We start from the raw sequence: 15,875 nt of genomic DNA, 5'->3' as shown, positions 1-15,875 counted from the left end.
CTCATTCACCCTCCCAACGCATGCAGCTATTTCACCACTTAGTTGTCCCTGCAGGTTTTTTTCACGTGCGTACTTTCATAATGAGATTCATCACTCGTTACAAGCGCCTGTAAGGTACGTTTTCACCTTCACAGAGAAATAAACACATCTAGGAACATCGCGTCGTGATTTTTGCTAGTTTAATGTATCAGCAGCGCTTCTCGGCAGGGCAGAGCAGCGTACCTCAGCAGCGGACTGAAAGCAAGACAAACACAGACAACCCTTTGAAATACGGAAATACATCTGGTGTCATCCGTCATTCCTGTATCCCCAGTGTTTTGTTAGGTTAGCCTGACGCAGTTTGGGAATCTCGTCTTCTGAAGGACAGAGGAGAGGCCCCGGTATTCCACGAGACGCCATTTCTCACCAGCCCTTTTCCAAACCGGCTCCGACAGCGGCGCAGGGGGCAAATCCGTTTCTGCTCACCCAACGTCCACCGAGGCCAAGGCTGCTGGAGGAGACAACCGGAGGGTCGTGTTGACCTCCCAAACCCGCTGCGAGGGCAGGGAAGGAGGCAGAGCGGCTCCGGGGACGCACCGAGGACCTCTCTCCTCGCCTCAAGCCGCCTCCAGCTGCTCCTGGGCGGCGGCGAGACGGCGCTGGAGGCGGCGCTGGCGCCAGCGGAGGAACCGGCGGCGGGCACGGCCCGCCTGCCAGCCCACCAGCACCCCGGCCGCGAAGGCGGTCAGCAGCGCCCAGCGCACGGCCCGGGGCCGCAGCACCTCCAACCCCATTCCCCGTTAACCAGCTCCGGCTTCGGCACCGCCTCCTGCTTCCGCCGGAGCGGGGGCGGGCCCCGTTAAAGGCGGCGGGACCGGGGAGGCGCAGCGTCTGTCTGTCTGCGCCATGGCAGAGGGGGCTTCGCAGGTAGTGAGAGCGGTCCGGGGGGGTCCCGTCCCGTCCCGTCCCCCCCCGTCCCCCGGGCTGGGACGGTGATGGGTCCTCGCTGGCAGATCGAGGGAGGCGGGTGCGCGAAGCTGCGGCATCCCTTGTACCGCTTCTCGGGGTGAAAGGGAGCTCCTGTGAGCGAGTGTCTGTTCCCACACCCACTGACCAGCTGTCTGTGTTTTCCCCCTTTCCCCAGGATCTCCGGCTGGCAGCAGCCTTCGTCTCCGATGCGCAGTACAACAGAAATATTCCTTTTAGGACCTCCCCGGAGGCTGTCAGGTAAGGAGGTCCGCGTCCCCACAAACACCCACACTGTCACACTGGAGCGGGGATCTGCGCTGGTCTGGCAGGCGCCGTGCGGTGCTGTGGGGCGCTTAAGCTGGGATAGGGAGAACTAACCACAATCGTGTCCAAAGAGCAAGAGCCAAAAAGGGCTGGGGGCCTCGGGTTCACCAGCTGGATGCTGAGAAGGTTGGGTGGGTGGGATGCAAAGAACTGGATTTAAGCTGAAATCTGTATGTCAAATGGGGCTCAGTGCATCTGTATGTTGAGGACGGGAAAGGAAACAAAAACTTGTTTTTTCCCGGAGTGTAAAAAAAAAAAAAAAAATCTTTCAAGAGTGAAGCTGTAAGCACTCTGTGGGGATGAAAAATTTGGGAAATGTGGTCAGCCCTCACCTGTGTGGAAGGGGTGCTGGAGTGTGGAATGTGGCTGTGCTGGGTGTAAGCAGCAGGGTTTCGGTGACAGAGGCTGCATGGTTGGCCTGTGTAGTAGAACAGCCCTGTGCCCAGTGGTCACGGTTGTTACCAGTTGGCTTGGTCATGGGTGACACCAACCCACTGCACATCAAAACTTCAGCTAATCAAAGGAGCCTGTGGCACCTCTGCTTAGGTGTACTTCAGAAAGGGCAGTGGCTGCTAGGGGCAGGAGTCATTAAAAGCTTATGTTAATTGGCAATAAGTTAAGTGAAATTCCCCAAGTCAAGAATGTTTTGCCTGCAATGCTGACTCTCTTCTCTTTTAGTTGCTGGTAAGAGGCTGAGCAGCTTCAGTCAGAGAGATGACTTTTCCTTCAGGCTTGGACTGCTTTAGGCAAACTGTTTCCATGTGTGAAACCTAAGAGAAATGGCTAGTGTAGCAGGAAAGGTGATAAACAGGCTGCCAGCAAAGCAGTGTGTGAGCACTAATGACTCCTGTAGCCTTCCCTCCAAAACCCTTCCCTTTTATTTAATTCTCATGTCTTAGCTAATAAAGTTTTTTGGGTATCTTGGAGGCACAAGTATGGTTAGGTATGTTTGTTACAAAGAATTTGAGCAGGTGCATGCCGTTGTGTAGCTGTAATGTCTGTTGGCTTTGGAAAAACAGACTGCATGCATATAGTTTGTCCTGCCCAAGTATGCTTAGTATAAATAGTAGAAATAAATGATCAGGTTTTACATGGTTGTGTCTTGATGGTGTTATTAACGGCATAATATCATGTAATCTGTATAATTACCTGCCCTGTAGCCTTTATGCAGGTGGTTATTGGGCAGATGAGATGACTGTTTGGCAATGTTGGCAGCTTTTTTTATTGGCAGAGAAACTATGTGCTCTATAGTTCTACTCTGCATCTCCCCAAAGGAGCCACTGCTGCATGCCATTGTGTGAAACCTCCTGTGAGAGGCTTAGAGCTGGATGTGTTCATGGTTATTGCCAGCATTCACTGGAGGTTTTGCTGCTATAGGGGATAGAATACTGCTTGAGTTGTGTATTTAAAAAAAAAACAACCAAAAACCAACCCAAAAAAACCAAACACAAAAAACTACACACAAAAAAAAGTTTACTGTGCAACTCCATACTTCTCTCCGGTGGCTCTTCTTACCTCTGCTTTTTAACCTGCAAAGAAAGGATGTTAGATAACTAATCAGACTTAGTTTGTGTGTCATGTGGATACCTGAGCTTAGCATAAGTTTGCACTCGAATTAAGGAACAAGGTAATTACAAAAAGGAAGCAGCTTTACCAAATCTGTATGTTGCAGTCTTAAACTGAACTGAAGAATGCCTGTGTTCCACCTTCCTGGGTTTTTTGCTCCCTGAAAAGGAGTATAGTGTCTATCAGCTATGAGACTATAAGGAAGGGCCAGGAAACAAATTGCCAAATCCCTGGCTGGCAAAAATTTTGCTGCTGTTGCCCTTCTCCCTCCATGACTGTTTGGGACAGCATGTGCTGTTCTGCCAAGGTGCATTTGGTGAGCCCATATGTATGTGCACTGAAGCCTTTATTTATGGTGCCACTGCCTTCTTTCTACAGGCTTTATTATCTCTACAATCACTGGATTATGCGAACAGTCACCTACTTCTTCATCTTTCTTAACCTTTCCCTTGCGGTGTTTGAAGAACCTGCTGTGTATCCACTTCCCTTCCTGGTAAGTTTTCAGTGTAGAAGCAGCAATGCAGCCAGTATTGTGTTGCTCGGTAGAGCAAGCAAGGGTTCCTTGCTTGAAATTAGTTGTCAAAGGCCTCGAGGGGCAATTGATGCTGGTATTTCTGTTGATATTTTTGATCTACTGGAACAGGGACGAAAAAGGGCATGGGAGCTAGACAGGGACTATGGGAGCCATTGTGGCCATCAGCAATGGCTGATGTGACTGCAGACAAAGTCATGTTGCTTTTCCGCATCTCAGAGAAAAATTCCAGCCTTCTATGTGACCCAAGTCCAGTCCTCATGTCTGAAAGCAGAATTGTAGTGTTGCCCTTGGGACTGGCTTTTCTGTAGCCTTTATTTGTTCTGCACTCCTTGAATGTGCTCCTTGAATCCTAAGCAAATACAAGTTTACTGGCTTTAACGTGCCTGTGGCAGGAATTTCACAAAAGGAAGCCTGAAACTATTCCTCAGTGCCAGATATGTGAGCCTGTAAAACAGCCAACAGCAAAAGCCACTGGAAAAACTTTTATACTGACTCTGCCTGTTTACACTTAGCCTGTACCCCAGTCTGCACATCCTCATCTGTGCAAAGAGGGCTAGAGCTGCTCTTGGATGTCCTGACTTGGGCCCCTTCTCTCTCTGCAGGTCACTTCTCTGATCGAAGTGTTGTGCCTTCTGGTGTTCTTTGGCCGACTGACACATTTTGCAAAAGTCACCCTTCACAATGTATTCTGGAAGGATACCAAGAACGTCTGCATCGTGGTTGCAATCCTGGTGAGTTAGGCCTAGGGGAGCCTCCAAGGTTGAATTGCCCAATGTGGAGGTGGCTTTTTCCTCCTCTTGCTTTCCTGGTAACATAGCACTGAGGTACAAGGGCTCTACAAGAGCCATGGCCGAATCAACCAACACTCAGGCCTGTTCTCACAAACCTGTTGTGTGTGCATCTGTCTTGTATCAGCTAACCCTATTGTCTTCACCATCTAGACATATTTCCAACATTGCTTCTGGGAATTTTCCTTCTTTCTTCTACAGTTATCCCTAACCGACCTGGCCATATATGGGGTTCTCAGGATGTACAACATGAGGAGCATTCGATGGTCAAGAATTGTGAGGCCCATCTTCCTGATCAACTTTGCAGAGAGTCGCCAGGTAAGGAAGAGGTCTGGTGGGGTGTACCCCTGGTGCAGGGTCCTATGTTTGGACAGTCTGCTGCTTTCTGAGACCCAGGGGATTTAGTGCAGAAATAGCAGAACTTAGGTTCCTGCAAGTGAAGGTTTCTCTCGGAGGTGGCCTGAAGCAAGAATTTGAGATGGAGAAAAGGGTGCATTCTCACTGGTGCTGCTTGGGCTCTGTGCAAAGTACCAAAAGGCTTTGCCCTGTACCCATGGACCAGGTTATTGCTGTCCAGAGCCCTGGGCATGCTTGGGTCTGGAACTGGAGCTTCTCACCAAACACGGTACTGTGATGATTTAGGGAAGGTCATGCTTAACAAAGTGTAAGGCTGCATGGAGGAGGAATATTTCTTGTAAGGTCAGCCCATGAGCTGTGCTTAGTCCATCCTGTGTGGAGGAGCAGCCTCTGTTTGCAAGCAGAGTTAGATACTGTCCTCGGGAGGTGTGAACATGAGCAGCACTGCAGACGAGAAAACTGTTTCTCCCTGGGTCAGGGGCCAGGTTACTTATTTCTGGAAGTCTCCTAGGCAAACGAGCACAAGTGTCATGCTGTTCTCAGAAACTGAACTTGTAGTCCAGATGGGTGCTTTGGACTCTGATTCCTCTTGTCACAGGGAGATCTTTGCCCTGCTGCCCAAGACCATTCTGGTCCTGACTTACTAATTAATAAACTACAGTGGTGTGGAGGCCTGGGGGAGGGCGCAGTTGAACTCTCAGGCTCAGAGCATGTGTTTTGTGGCCTGGAGTGACGGGCTTCTGTCCCTGACCAGTCCCCTGCAGCAAGAGCATCCCAGCCGTGCCAGAGGACCTTCTGTCCCTTGGCTAGCAGGTAGGGTCTCTCCTTCCAGCATCTCTTCTAGGGAATGGGGAGGAAAGGTCTGGTACTCCTACACAGGTTTTAGCAGAACAGAGCTGGCACATCTGGGTCAGAATCTCTCCTGCCAAGCGACAGAAGAGTACCTGTATCCCACTCTGCTTACCTGTCCCTGTGTAGGCATTTGATCCAGGTGGGATGGTGAGGGGAAAAACAGGTACCACCTTGCCTCTAAAGGCTTCTTTCCTTCTCCCTGGCAGATTCGGAGAGCCTTCCGCAGCATCCGCAACACGCTGCCAGAGATCACCTACGTCTTCTTGCTCTTCATGTTTAGCCTTCTCATGTTCTCCCTCATGGCCTTGAAGCTGTTTGGTGAGAGGTGTGAATACTGCTTTTGCTCAGAGCTGGGTGGGAGGAATGTGTGTGAGACTTCAGGGCAGAAGGGAATCTGGCAACTCCAAATGATTGCTAGTGAATACAAGCACTGCTGATACATGCAGTTCCTGTGGTGGAACATGTGATCTCTGTGCTTAACTTCAGATTGTCCTTTTCCTCCTAGGAATCTCCAGACAGCAGAAGGCTTGCCGTATTTCAAAAACTATCTAGAAATTGTGTTTGACCTCTATGTGCTGGTGACGACAGCAAACAGCCCAGATGTCATGTATGTATGCTGAGCTTGCAGTCTTTCTGTTGTGAATGCTGGTATCCTGCTCCTAGTGGCAGGATCTCTGGTTAGAACAATACTGTGTTTTGTACAACAAGGTATTTCAGAGCAGCAACAGGGCTTTTACTTTTCCAGCCTGCAGGGGTTTCATGAATTCTCAGCCATCTGTTTTATAAATGGCTCTGAACCAGAATCAGAGGCTAGGAAGACTTTTAGAAATGATGCATTAAAAATACTGCTTTCCAAATGACCCAGTAGCTGATAAAGGCTTAAACCAGAGGACAAACACACACACTCTCTGATTAAAACCCTTTCCTGAAAAACAAGGTTGTGGTCTGGTGATCAGATGTCTTTTTCTCTTGTAATATTTGCAGGGCTTTCTATACAGACTTTTTTTGATTTGCACAGCTGTGTTTAAACTTATGCGAAGGTTGGTCTTTCCGTCCTTATTTGTTCTAACTGGGTTCCCATTTTGGTTTGTGCTGCAAAGGTGCCATCAAAGAGGGGGACAGGGAGGAATGGCACACTCATTTGTGTGAACTCTGAACAGAACTGGGATGTTACAGGGACCCTGGGCATTTGGACTGAGAAATGCCATTAGTCCTCCTAGAGTAAGTGGAAGAGGAGGTCTGAGTGCTGTTAGGGTCTGTGAAGCCAATAACCAGCTTATGACTGAGACATTGCCTCAAGACTCTGCACTTACACTTAGCCATGCTGACAGAAGCTTAATCTCTGTGCTTTCTCCTTTGCATCCCTTCAGTCAGGGCCTGATAAACTAGGATGAAAACCTAGTGGAAGAAAACTGTTCCCTAACTGAATTAATGCATAGTTTTTAGCTTGGGTATTATCTGGCGAGTTTGATCTGGCTGTCCAAAACAGTACTTAGAAATCTATCTGAAAGACTGTTTTCTTGTCGTTTAGTTTATTTCCCTGTTTGTCTGCCCAGCAAGTAGCAACCTCTCTCCCTTCCTCTAGGATGCCAGCATTTGACTTCAGTTCATGGTATGCCCTGTTCTTCATCGCCTTTGTCATTGTCAACACTTATATCTTCATGTCTCTCTTCCTGGCTGTAGTGTACAACAACTACAAAAAACACCTGAAGGTAATGTTTGGAGGGGTGAATTGTGATTGGTGACTGCCTGCTGTTCTATATAGCCTTGTAAGGAAATACCTGGCTTTCCCTTGGAAAGGTCCTGCTTCTGGAAAGTGTGGAGAAGGGCATACAGCTTCTTACTTTTGCTGATGCTCTGCAAATAACAAGACAGGCCCAGCTTTCGTATCATGGGGATTGCTGTGAGTTCTGCTTTTAACATTTAACAAAAATTTTCTATGGTGCTGTGGACCCAAGAAGTTGCAACAGATAGGAAGCACATGTTTCTGCATTATGGTTGTTAGAGGCTTAGTCCTAGCTCAGAAATGCTGTCTGTATGCAGGAGACTGTTTTCAGTTGGCTATGAGCGCGGGCACACTTTTTCTGCCACTGTGTGTGCTCTTAAAGCAAAGAAAATGTAAAGGGAGGTCTAAGTAAATTGGAACTCTTGCTGCTTCTACCCAAACTGAGTAGGTGCAGTTTGGTACTTGTGATCAAAGGGTGAGAGCTGGAAATTCCTGGGTGCTCCCATGAGGGGATTGGTTCTTTCTCAGTAAGCAGCCTGCTAGGTCTTCCCAGAGGCTGGTCTCCCAAGGGTATAAGGTTCTTTAGCCTGCTCGTAACTGTGTGCAGAAGAGGATCTCTGCCCCTGATCTCAGCAGTATTCACTTATGGATGGGAAGCGTGTGTGGACACACCCTCTTTGCTTCTGTGACCTGTGGACATGCAGATCCTGTGGTCTTTGTCATCTCCTTCCTGTTAGACACTATCCTTTGTATTTTCTTCCGGTTTTTCAATGTATCTCCCAACAGCAAGCAATCTATTGATCCTTCCACAGTGCTGTGCAGAGGGCCCCTCGTTGCCTGTTAAATGGCATTTCTCATCACCCCCACTGACTGTGCTGTACTTTGTGTCTAATACCACTCCAGGTGTTTTCCTCTTAGTCTCTTCTTGCATCTCTGTGACATGAAAATAAGATTATTTTTTTTCTTAAAAAAAGGAGGGGGAAGGGTGACTGAAGCTGCCTGAATCACAATACTCTCTCTAGAATGAGATCCGTAAGCTTGCTTACATGAAGCACCGCAAGATGATAGAGGCTTTCAACCTCCTGAAGGAAGAGGAAGGAGCACAGTTTGTGGTTAGAGAAGCCCGCTGGAAGCAGCTTGTCAAGCTGGTGGCTCCTGATATCAGCAACTCCCACCGAGAGCTGCTGCTGTGCATCTCGGATAATGAGCAGAAGGGTTTCATAGGTGAGCAGTGGGGCACTGCTATGCCCAAGGGATTGGGGAGGAGCCCGGGGTCAGGAGCCTCATGCTTCAAGGGTTTTACATTGGGACTTGTGGTCTGTGATGGACCCAGAGGGACTCCAGGCCCCTCTTCCTGCTTGCCTCCAGATTGCTTAAGTCCTGAAAGGTTGTTCTTTCTGCCTGTGCTGTAGCCCATGTCATGTACGCTGTGGGCAGCTCTTCATGGCCATTTGACATCAGGCCAAGCTCGCCATGGAGAATGGGACCTCCTGTTCTCAGCACAGGAGAAGGAAAGCCTCCCTTGTTATCAGATTCCTCCAAGCAATGTGGCTTCCCACACAGTCCTCTGGAGCCTCTCGCTTTGCTCCTGTTGGAGACAGAATATCGGGAGAGATGGGTCAGTCTTCTCATGCTAGATCGTGCCCATCCTGATCATTAAAGGTTTGTGTTGGTTGTTGGCCTATGGTTTGAGCCAGTCCCCCAGGAATGGGGCAAGAGGAGCTGCTTGAGTACTGAGTTCAGCCTGTTTTGTGGTGGATACCACTTTGGGCATGTGCTTTGTCTGCTGCAGTGAACAGATACTGAGTCCAGACTGCTGCAACTTGTGTGCATATAGGTTTGCATTTGCCAGACACTGTCTTTTTTAATGATAGCAGACTGATGTGTAGTGCTCTCCCCAACTGCAGACAAGAAGTCCTTTGTACAACTGGCAGATCTCCTCAACATCCAGGTGATTACCCTGAAAATACGCAGCCATCCGCTGGGTCAATGGATGCCTCGTGTATACAAGTCAGCAGTGAGTCGGTTCCTGCGCAGCATGGTTAGGCACAGGTAAGCCTCTACTGGTGGAACAAGCAGCTCTTAACGTTCAAAGGGCTGCAGAGCAGTGGTGTTGCAAGCAAATGCTCATCTGGGTGTCATGCTGGGAAGTGCAAACTGCATTTAGGCAAACATTGGGGGTTCCACTTTTGAAAGTGTTCTGTGGACCAGCTCTGCTCTTAGCCTTCTTTCAGTGGTGCAGAGAAAGTAGACTTGGCTCTTGGTGAGTCCATACCTCTTCCAGTCCCACTTGTTCAGATCTTCTATAGGTGCCGAGTGTAAATAGCTTTTACTGAAAGCAAGTGCATTATGGCCTGCCTTGCAGGACCAGACTAAATGCTTCACTTTAAAGGTGATCTCGCCTCAGCAGTCTCTGCTGCAAAGCTGCATTGTGCTGCTTCATCAGCTCTTACCAAGTTGGTACTATAAGCTACTAGTGCTCTGTTTCACACCTGAGTCTTCCCAGCATTGCAAAATCACTGAGATCAGAAGGAACATCTAGAGATGGTCTAGTGTAACTCCCTCGTTCAAAGCAGGGTCAGCTAGAGTAGGGTACTCAGGGTTATGTCTAGTTGGGTTTTGAGTATCTCCAAGTATGGAGATTCCATAACCTCTCTGCAACCTGTTCCAGTGTTTGACCACCCTCAGTTTAAAAAAACAAAACCAAAAAACAACACCCCCCCCAAAAAAAAAACAAAAACCAAACCCCAACAAAACCAAAAAAAGCTTTGTTGTTTAAATGGAAAATCCTGTATTTCAACTTGTGCCCCTTGCCTCTTGTGATTTCACTGGATCCCACTCAGAAGAGTCTGGCTCCATCTTCTCTACACCTTTCCACCAGGTATTTGTACATACTGAGTTCCTCCTGACCCTTCTCCCCTTCAGGCTGAACAATCCTAGCTCTCTCAACATGCAGTGTGTCAGACTATCCTATCCTTTAATCATTTTTGTGACCCTTTGCTGCGCTTTCTCTAGTATGTTCACGTCTCTTGTACTGGGGAGCCTAGCTGTCAACACAGCACTCCAAATGTGGCCTCACCACACTGAGTAGATGGGAAAAATCACTTCTCTCGACCTCTTCGCAACACTTTCTGATGTAGCCCAGGATGTTCTTGGCCGCCTTTGCCACCAGGGTGCATTGCTGGCTCGTGTTCAACCAAGACACCCCCCCCCCCCCCCCCCCCTCGCGACTGTCTGCAGTGCTGCTTTTCAGATAGTTGACCCCCAGCCTGCAGTGGTGCCTGAGGTTATTCCTCCCTGGGAGCAGGACTTTTTCATTTCCCTTTGAACATAGCGAGATTCTTCTGTACCCACTTTCCCAGCTTGTCCAGGTCCCTCTGGCTCCAGCACACCCATCTGGTGTACCAGCCACCCCTCCCAATCCTGTATAGTCTTCTGTTTCACTTGTCTGGTCTTTCTGCTTGAGAAATGCTGCTTGACTTGTTGGAAACTCAGTTGCAGTCAGTCTCTAAGAGTGTGTTTAACACTGAGAGCATTGGCAGTGGTGTACCTTGAAGGCTTGTGGTCTGCTTTGTGTTGGACTTCAGGGGAAAAGCTAAACTCTGCAGTAACTTTTCCAAACTCTTGGGTTTGGGGAGAACTGATGGGTAAAGGTAGCTTCCTAAATGGCAATGTTTGAGAGAGGAGGCAAAGAACTCCTGAAATAACACTGTAACTTTTACCTTTTTGGGACTGGCAAACTGATTTCTCTTTTTTCTTTCTGCAGGGGATTTGTTTGGACTTACGATGTGATCATTCTAATAAATGCAATCTTCATTGCTCTGGATGAGGAAACACCTTATATTTCTTATGCAGAGTGGGTCTTCCTTGCTTTGTATATAATTGAGATACTCTTGAAAGTGTACACTTACGAACCAAGGGCGTTCTTTGGCAAAAATCAGTTCTGGAACTGGTGAGTGGGATGAATGTTTGTGTTAAAGGTGGTGTGAAGTGTGATGAGATCTTTGTGTTCAGCTCCTCATAACTGAAAGTCTCTTGGAGAGATGGGCTGCTTAACTCCTGTGCCAGGGTGTAATTAAAATGATTGTATGCATCAGAGGACATTGTGCTCTTTCCTGGCCTAACCTGCCTCTGACAGAGACTACTATTCTCTGCCCTGCTCTGTCTCAGTCAAAAGTCACTCTGCAGTGTGTGAAGATAATGGCTGGGCAGGGGAAAGCATTTTGCTAAACAAAGCTTTTCCATCTTCCCACCCTGCAAAGAGTTTGAAATGATGCAGGGCTGTCTGGCACAGATGTGAGGAAGAGGGAACACTACTTTTCTATGTTGTGTGGCAGCTTAAGTGCCCATTCTCTGTCACCACAAATCTAACAGCACTGCCTTCCCTCGTGCTAGGTTTGATACCCTCATCATCTTTGCTGCCTTGACTGCAACGGTACTCAATACCACCCTGAAATCGAGTAAGTGCAGCTTAAGCAGTCTGCATGCATCTGGGAAACGTGGTGGTCTTGAGTCATCTTTTGCCATCACCTTGGGCTTAGGAGGCTTTTTAACAAGACAACGAATTTCCTATAGGGTTCCTAAGAACTAACCCAGTCTTTATTTTTATAGCTACCTGTTACAAATAGTGTTCAACAAGGCCATAATCGTAACAAATGTAAGAACATGCTTTACCTCTACGATTCCCTGCTTATTTTTTGTAACCAAAAAAATCTTTTTTTACTTTCTCAGCCACGAAGTACAACAGCCAACAGATCCTGGACATTGTCTTCATCTTAAGGGTCCTCAGGCTAATAAGGATTGTTGACAGCATTCAAAGGTAATGAAGAGAATGGGACAGGGATATGCTTTTTGGGGGCATGCTGTGTCAGAGGCTGGCTGAGACAGTGCCTTGAGTTGTTCTGCCTGGCTGGTTTGGACTGACCATGGCCGCTCAGCAAAGCGTCCCAATGTGCCTGGGGTGAGCCCAGTTGCTGCAGCCTCCCTAGAGACTTACTTATAAATAAGAATATGTGGGGAGCACATGCTGGATGGGATGTGACAATAAGCAAGCATGGGCTTTAAAAGACCCTCCCCACAGCAAGTGTTGTCATGAATCATTTGCTGTAGGTTCCGGGTCATCATGAACACACTGATAAACATCGTACCGACAATGTTGACATTTGGTGGGCTGACTCTGGTAAGAAATCCTGGTATCTTAGCTCAAAGCACTCCAGTTTTACAGGAATGTGTCTTAAGTCTCATGCTCATGCTGTTTCCAAGAGGATAAATGCAAATCTCTGGATGGCAGACCTTTGAAACTGTAAGTGTCCATTTGATTCTGGTCATTGCACATGTAAATGTGTGCAAAAGGATTGGGTTCCTGCTAGTTGCCAGGTCAGGACATCCTTATTTGCTCTACGGGGCAGTGAGGATGTTCTGTGCAGTCTGGGCTTCGCACTGTAAGGAATCAAACTATGGTTTGGGCAAGAAGCTGAATGAGAAACCTGTTTCTCAAATAGTTTCCTAAGAATAGCTTCTATTATGATTTGAGAATACTTCATTTCCCTGTATTTGGGCTGTAGGTCTTGGCTTATTATTCCTGCCTGGTAGTTGCTCTTGAGTGGCTTGGGTCTCTTGGACTCTGCGCTGCTCCTCAGCAGCTTGCCATGTCTGTAAAAACTGCACAAAACCTGCTGGAACTCTAAACTTGCCATGGAGCTTGCTGCTCACTGGAGAAGCAGGCAATGGGGTTTCTCTTCCCAGGTTGTGTACTGTGTATTTGCTATTATTGGCATGGAGTTATTCCATGGGAAAATCCAGTTCTTCCCTGCAAGCTCGAATGTTCCTCATGCCCTGGAATGTGGAAACCCAGCTCTCAAAGACTCTCTCTTTGCCCGTGGGAAATACTGCAAGAACAACTTCAACAACTTTGCATCGTCCTTCATCGTCCTGATGGAACTCACTGTAGTCAATCAGTGGCATGATATCCTTTGTGGTGGAAGGTCCAGACTAGAGGTGATCCATGCTCTTCCCTGACTCTGCTCTTCCCCTTGTATTGCACGCACCCATGCACACAGTGCCAGACAACAGAGAAATGGTCCCTGCAGAGGGCTTTGTTCAGAAGGTTGTTGCTGGGCAGTATTACCTGGTTTCTCCCTTAGTGCTATTCTGCAGCAAGATGTTCTCCTCCTTTAGCACTCTTGCCCTTAACTCCCATGATACTCTTTGCCAATGGATTTGCCAACGTGACGGTTCAGCCTGCAAAGCTGTATTTCATTGCCTTCCACATTGTGATGGTGATAATTATTGTCAAGTAAGTTTTGGTTTGCTCTCCTCTGTGTTGGAGGGAAGAGGGGCTCTGTCCCCTGCCAGGCCGCTGCTGATGGTCTCAGGGTCACACATAGTGTGACTCTTGGAGACAGGCAGGACATGCATTATAGAGGAACCGGCTTCATCTGTTCTTGTCTCTACTGAGTGCTGCTCTGACTCAGAGCTCCTCATCTCCAGTGGAGGAGGGGATGGAGTGCTGGGGAATGAGCCTGGGAATACTGAGACAGTTGTTGATGCCCAAAAGCAGGGCGGGGGAAGCCAGTAAGGAAATGCTGCTATGTAATTCTGCTCATCATCTCTTTCAGTATCTTTGTGTCATTCATTTTGGAAGCTTTCTTTGTGGAGTACTCCCTAGAGAAGAGTGAAGTAGAAACAGCCATTGAACAGAAAATCCAGGAGCTGGGAATGGGAGTTCAAGAGTAAGCCCCCCAAAAGGGTAGTGCTAGATGTGGCTGGCTTGGCACATTTGATGAGGGCAGTGGGACTGGAGGAAGACGCCACCCTCTGTCCCGAGGTGTGAGCTGAGACTCCTTTTCCTTGTCACAAAGTTCTTGCTAACCTGTCATGACCATGTAAGCATGGTCTAGATCTTAGCAGAAGGCTACTTGCATTGGCCTTGCAACTGTCTCGCTGAGCTCTTCCAGCCCAGGGCTGTTGCCCAGAGGACAGGAGAGATGCTGGAAACCGAGAGAGTCCATTGCTGCTGGGTACGTGTGGGCCCCTGGGGTAGGACGTGTCCCTCCCTGGGGTAACTTCTGGTCCTTCTTGTACAGGGATGAGCTCCAGCATGAACAGCTCCTTGATAACATGGAGAGTGCTGAGCATGATCTTGAGGGGGAAGGTGGAACAAAGCCACAGTCTAAAGGACTGGTGTTTAAAATTGCCTCCAAACGTAAGTGCAGCCCTTCAGCGTGCCCAGTCTTTTGTTTAAGAGGCTGCGGCTCTGAACTGTCTCTGATCATAGCTCTCTGGGGAAGCTCCCAAGCACTTCTGCTTCCTTTGGGCTATAAAAGCAGCTAAAACTCAGGTGGAGGTTTTGAGAGAACTGTGGACACACTGATGTTTGCTGTTTCTTTTTGCTTCTGTAGCAACTTCTTTTCCTCTCTTCTACCTTGGCCCTTCTGTGCACGCTTGTCTTCACTAGCCAGTCTACAAAGACACTGCCTTGGTGGCTGAGGTCCTGCTGTTGCCAAGAAGTCTGTTATCTTTTCTCCTTCCTATATGCACTTTGCATTCGTCCTGGCTTGGATCATGGGGTGACTATACGCTCCTTTCCTCTAGCTTAATGACTATTTTTAATTCTACTGGCTTTCTTGCTGTACCTTAGCAGTTCCCCAAGCTCATGCTTCTTGGCATGGCAGCTGATTGGGGTCACAAATCCATTGAAGGACACATGGTAATAGAAGTGCTTAAAATAATGGTCTTACCCTTTACAAGCGCTCACAGTGCTTAGAAGTATATGGGGTAAAATACCAGGGAATGTCATTTGGGGCATTTGTTTTCTTGCCTGTTTAGCGTAAAACATGGGGAGCAGCCTTTGAGTAAGAGCTGCCTTAAGGCAGCCACTGCTTAACTCCTGCTGAGGAACAGGAGTGGATTCTTACAGTGACCTTTTTTTTGGCCACCTGCAGGGTACAGGACGGTTGACGCTCTGCTCCAGCGTATGTTTGAGGCAGAGATACCCCTTGAGGACGAAGACCCTTCATTTGAGGAGATCTTAAACTTGTCCCCTACCACCGCTGTACCCAGTAATCTGACTTTGGAGAACACTGCGTAATGGGAGAAATCCGTGGCAGTTGGCAAGGAGGAGCTAATTCTCAGCTGTCTGGGTCTGGAACCCATTCCCTGGCTGGCTGCCTTCAGCATGGGGGCCAGATTACACAGGGGAAGGGGCAGCTGATGCCTGAAATGGCTTTATCTGTTGTAAAGTCTTATATGAATGTTGAAACTGGAAGTACTCTCACGGGAAGGCGGAGGGAGAGTCAGCGTACCTGGCTGTGCCAGCCCAGAAAGGGTGCCATAGTCAGTATGTTATGAAATACCTACTTCTTGTAACTGGAATCTTGTATTACAGTGCTTTTATATGCCTCTATGGACCAATGGAACTAACCAGCTCTTTAGTGCATTAAACTGGGCAGTCTGGAAAAAATGACCGATTCTGCCAGCGTTGATGACGGGAGGGGGCTGCAGCACACCCCCGGGCGCTGGGCTCCTCCAGCCTGTCACCTTCCCTGCTGCCTGCAGGGGAAGTAATCCCAGCCAAGCCGAGGACCAAGGCGCAGAGAACAGCACTGTCTGGACCTGCCCTATGCAACCTCGAGCTTTGCTAAATCTGGATTTAGTATTTTGTATATCAATTTCTTCCCCGCAACCCCGCCCCGGCTCTCGCAGCCTCTGCCAGAGCCGGGTCCGGTGAACGGCCACTGGGAGACAAAGGAGGCGTGGCCTCCCGGCGGAAGCGAGGGAG

General features: G+C 48.4%; 2 protein-coding genes across 7 annotated transcripts; one reads left to right on the top strand and one right to left on the bottom strand.

The window, feature by feature from the left end:
- Positions 1-162: 162 nt before the first annotated feature.
- Positions 163-843, bottom strand: MTLN (mitoregulin). 4 transcript variants are annotated; one of them, XM_052783920.1, is made up of 2 exons: positions 596-843; positions 163-490 (listed from the first exon to the last, which is right to left on the bottom strand). In XM_052783920.1, the coding sequence occupies exon 1, from the start codon at positions 771-773 to the stop codon at positions 597-599; it is 177 nt and encodes a 58-aa protein (XP_052639880.1). In that variant the 5' UTR covers positions 774-843; the 3' UTR covers positions 163-490; position 596. The 4 variants fall into 4 exon arrangements, with proteins under 4 accessions (XP_052639880.1, XP_052639881.1, XP_052639879.1 ...); XM_052783921.1 differs by having other exon boundaries at positions 163-487; XM_052783919.1 differs by having other exon boundaries at positions 577-838.
- Positions 782-15,731, top strand: LOC128140339 (uncharacterized). 3 transcript variants are annotated; one of them, XR_008234694.1, is made up of 20 exons: positions 782-906; positions 1,124-1,206; positions 3,217-3,331; positions 3,976-4,104; positions 4,363-4,479; positions 5,577-5,695; positions 5,876-5,977; positions 6,956-7,082; positions 8,119-8,320; positions 9,004-9,148; positions 10,863-11,048; positions 11,492-11,556; positions 11,828-11,915; positions 12,206-12,275; positions 12,842-13,061; positions 13,301-13,391; positions 13,714-13,827; positions 14,182-14,300; positions 14,497-14,664; positions 15,040-15,155. XR_008234694.1 is itself a non-coding variant. In XM_052783915.1 (19 exons), the coding sequence occupies exons 1-19, from the start codon at positions 886-888 to the stop codon at positions 15,183-15,185; spliced, it is 2,259 nt and encodes a 752-aa protein (XP_052639875.1). In that variant the 5' UTR covers positions 786-885; the 3' UTR covers positions 15,186-15,729. The 3 variants fall into 3 exon arrangements, 2 of the variants coding, with proteins under 2 accessions (XP_052639876.1, XP_052639875.1); XM_052783915.1 differs by lacking the exon at positions 14,497-14,664 and having other exon boundaries at positions 786-906; positions 15,040-15,729; XM_052783916.1 differs by lacking the exons at positions 13,714-13,827; positions 14,497-14,664 and having other exon boundaries at positions 784-906; positions 15,040-15,731.
- Positions 15,732-15,875: the final 144 nt, after the last annotated feature.

The sequence above is a fragment of the Harpia harpyja genome, chromosome 4, assembly GCF_026419915.1.
Source record: "Harpia harpyja isolate bHarHar1 chromosome 4, bHarHar1 primary haplotype, whole genome shotgun sequence".
Lineage (NCBI taxonomy): Eukaryota > Metazoa > Chordata > Aves > Accipitriformes > Accipitridae > Harpia > Harpia harpyja.
The sequence above is the reverse complement of the archived record's forward strand: the minus strand, read 5'-3'. Positions and strand labels throughout refer to the sequence as shown.

Excerpts from the sequence above, each read along its gene's own strand:
- LOC128140339 (XM_052783915.1), top strand. The coding sequence starts at position 886 with ATGGCAGAGGGGGCTTCGCAG. Across the intron at positions 3,332-3,975 it reads TGTATCCACTTCCCTTCCTG|GTCACTTCTCTGATCGAAGT; the intron begins GTAAGTTTTCAG and ends CTCTCTCTGCAG. Across the intron at positions 13,828-14,181 it reads CTGGGAATGGGAGTTCAAGA|GGATGAGCTCCAGCATGAAC; the intron begins GTAAGCCCCCCA and ends CTTCTTGTACAG.
- MTLN (XM_052783920.1), bottom strand. The coding sequence starts at position 773 with ATGGGGTTGGAGGTGCTGCGGCCCCGGGCCGTGCGCTGGGCGCTGCTG.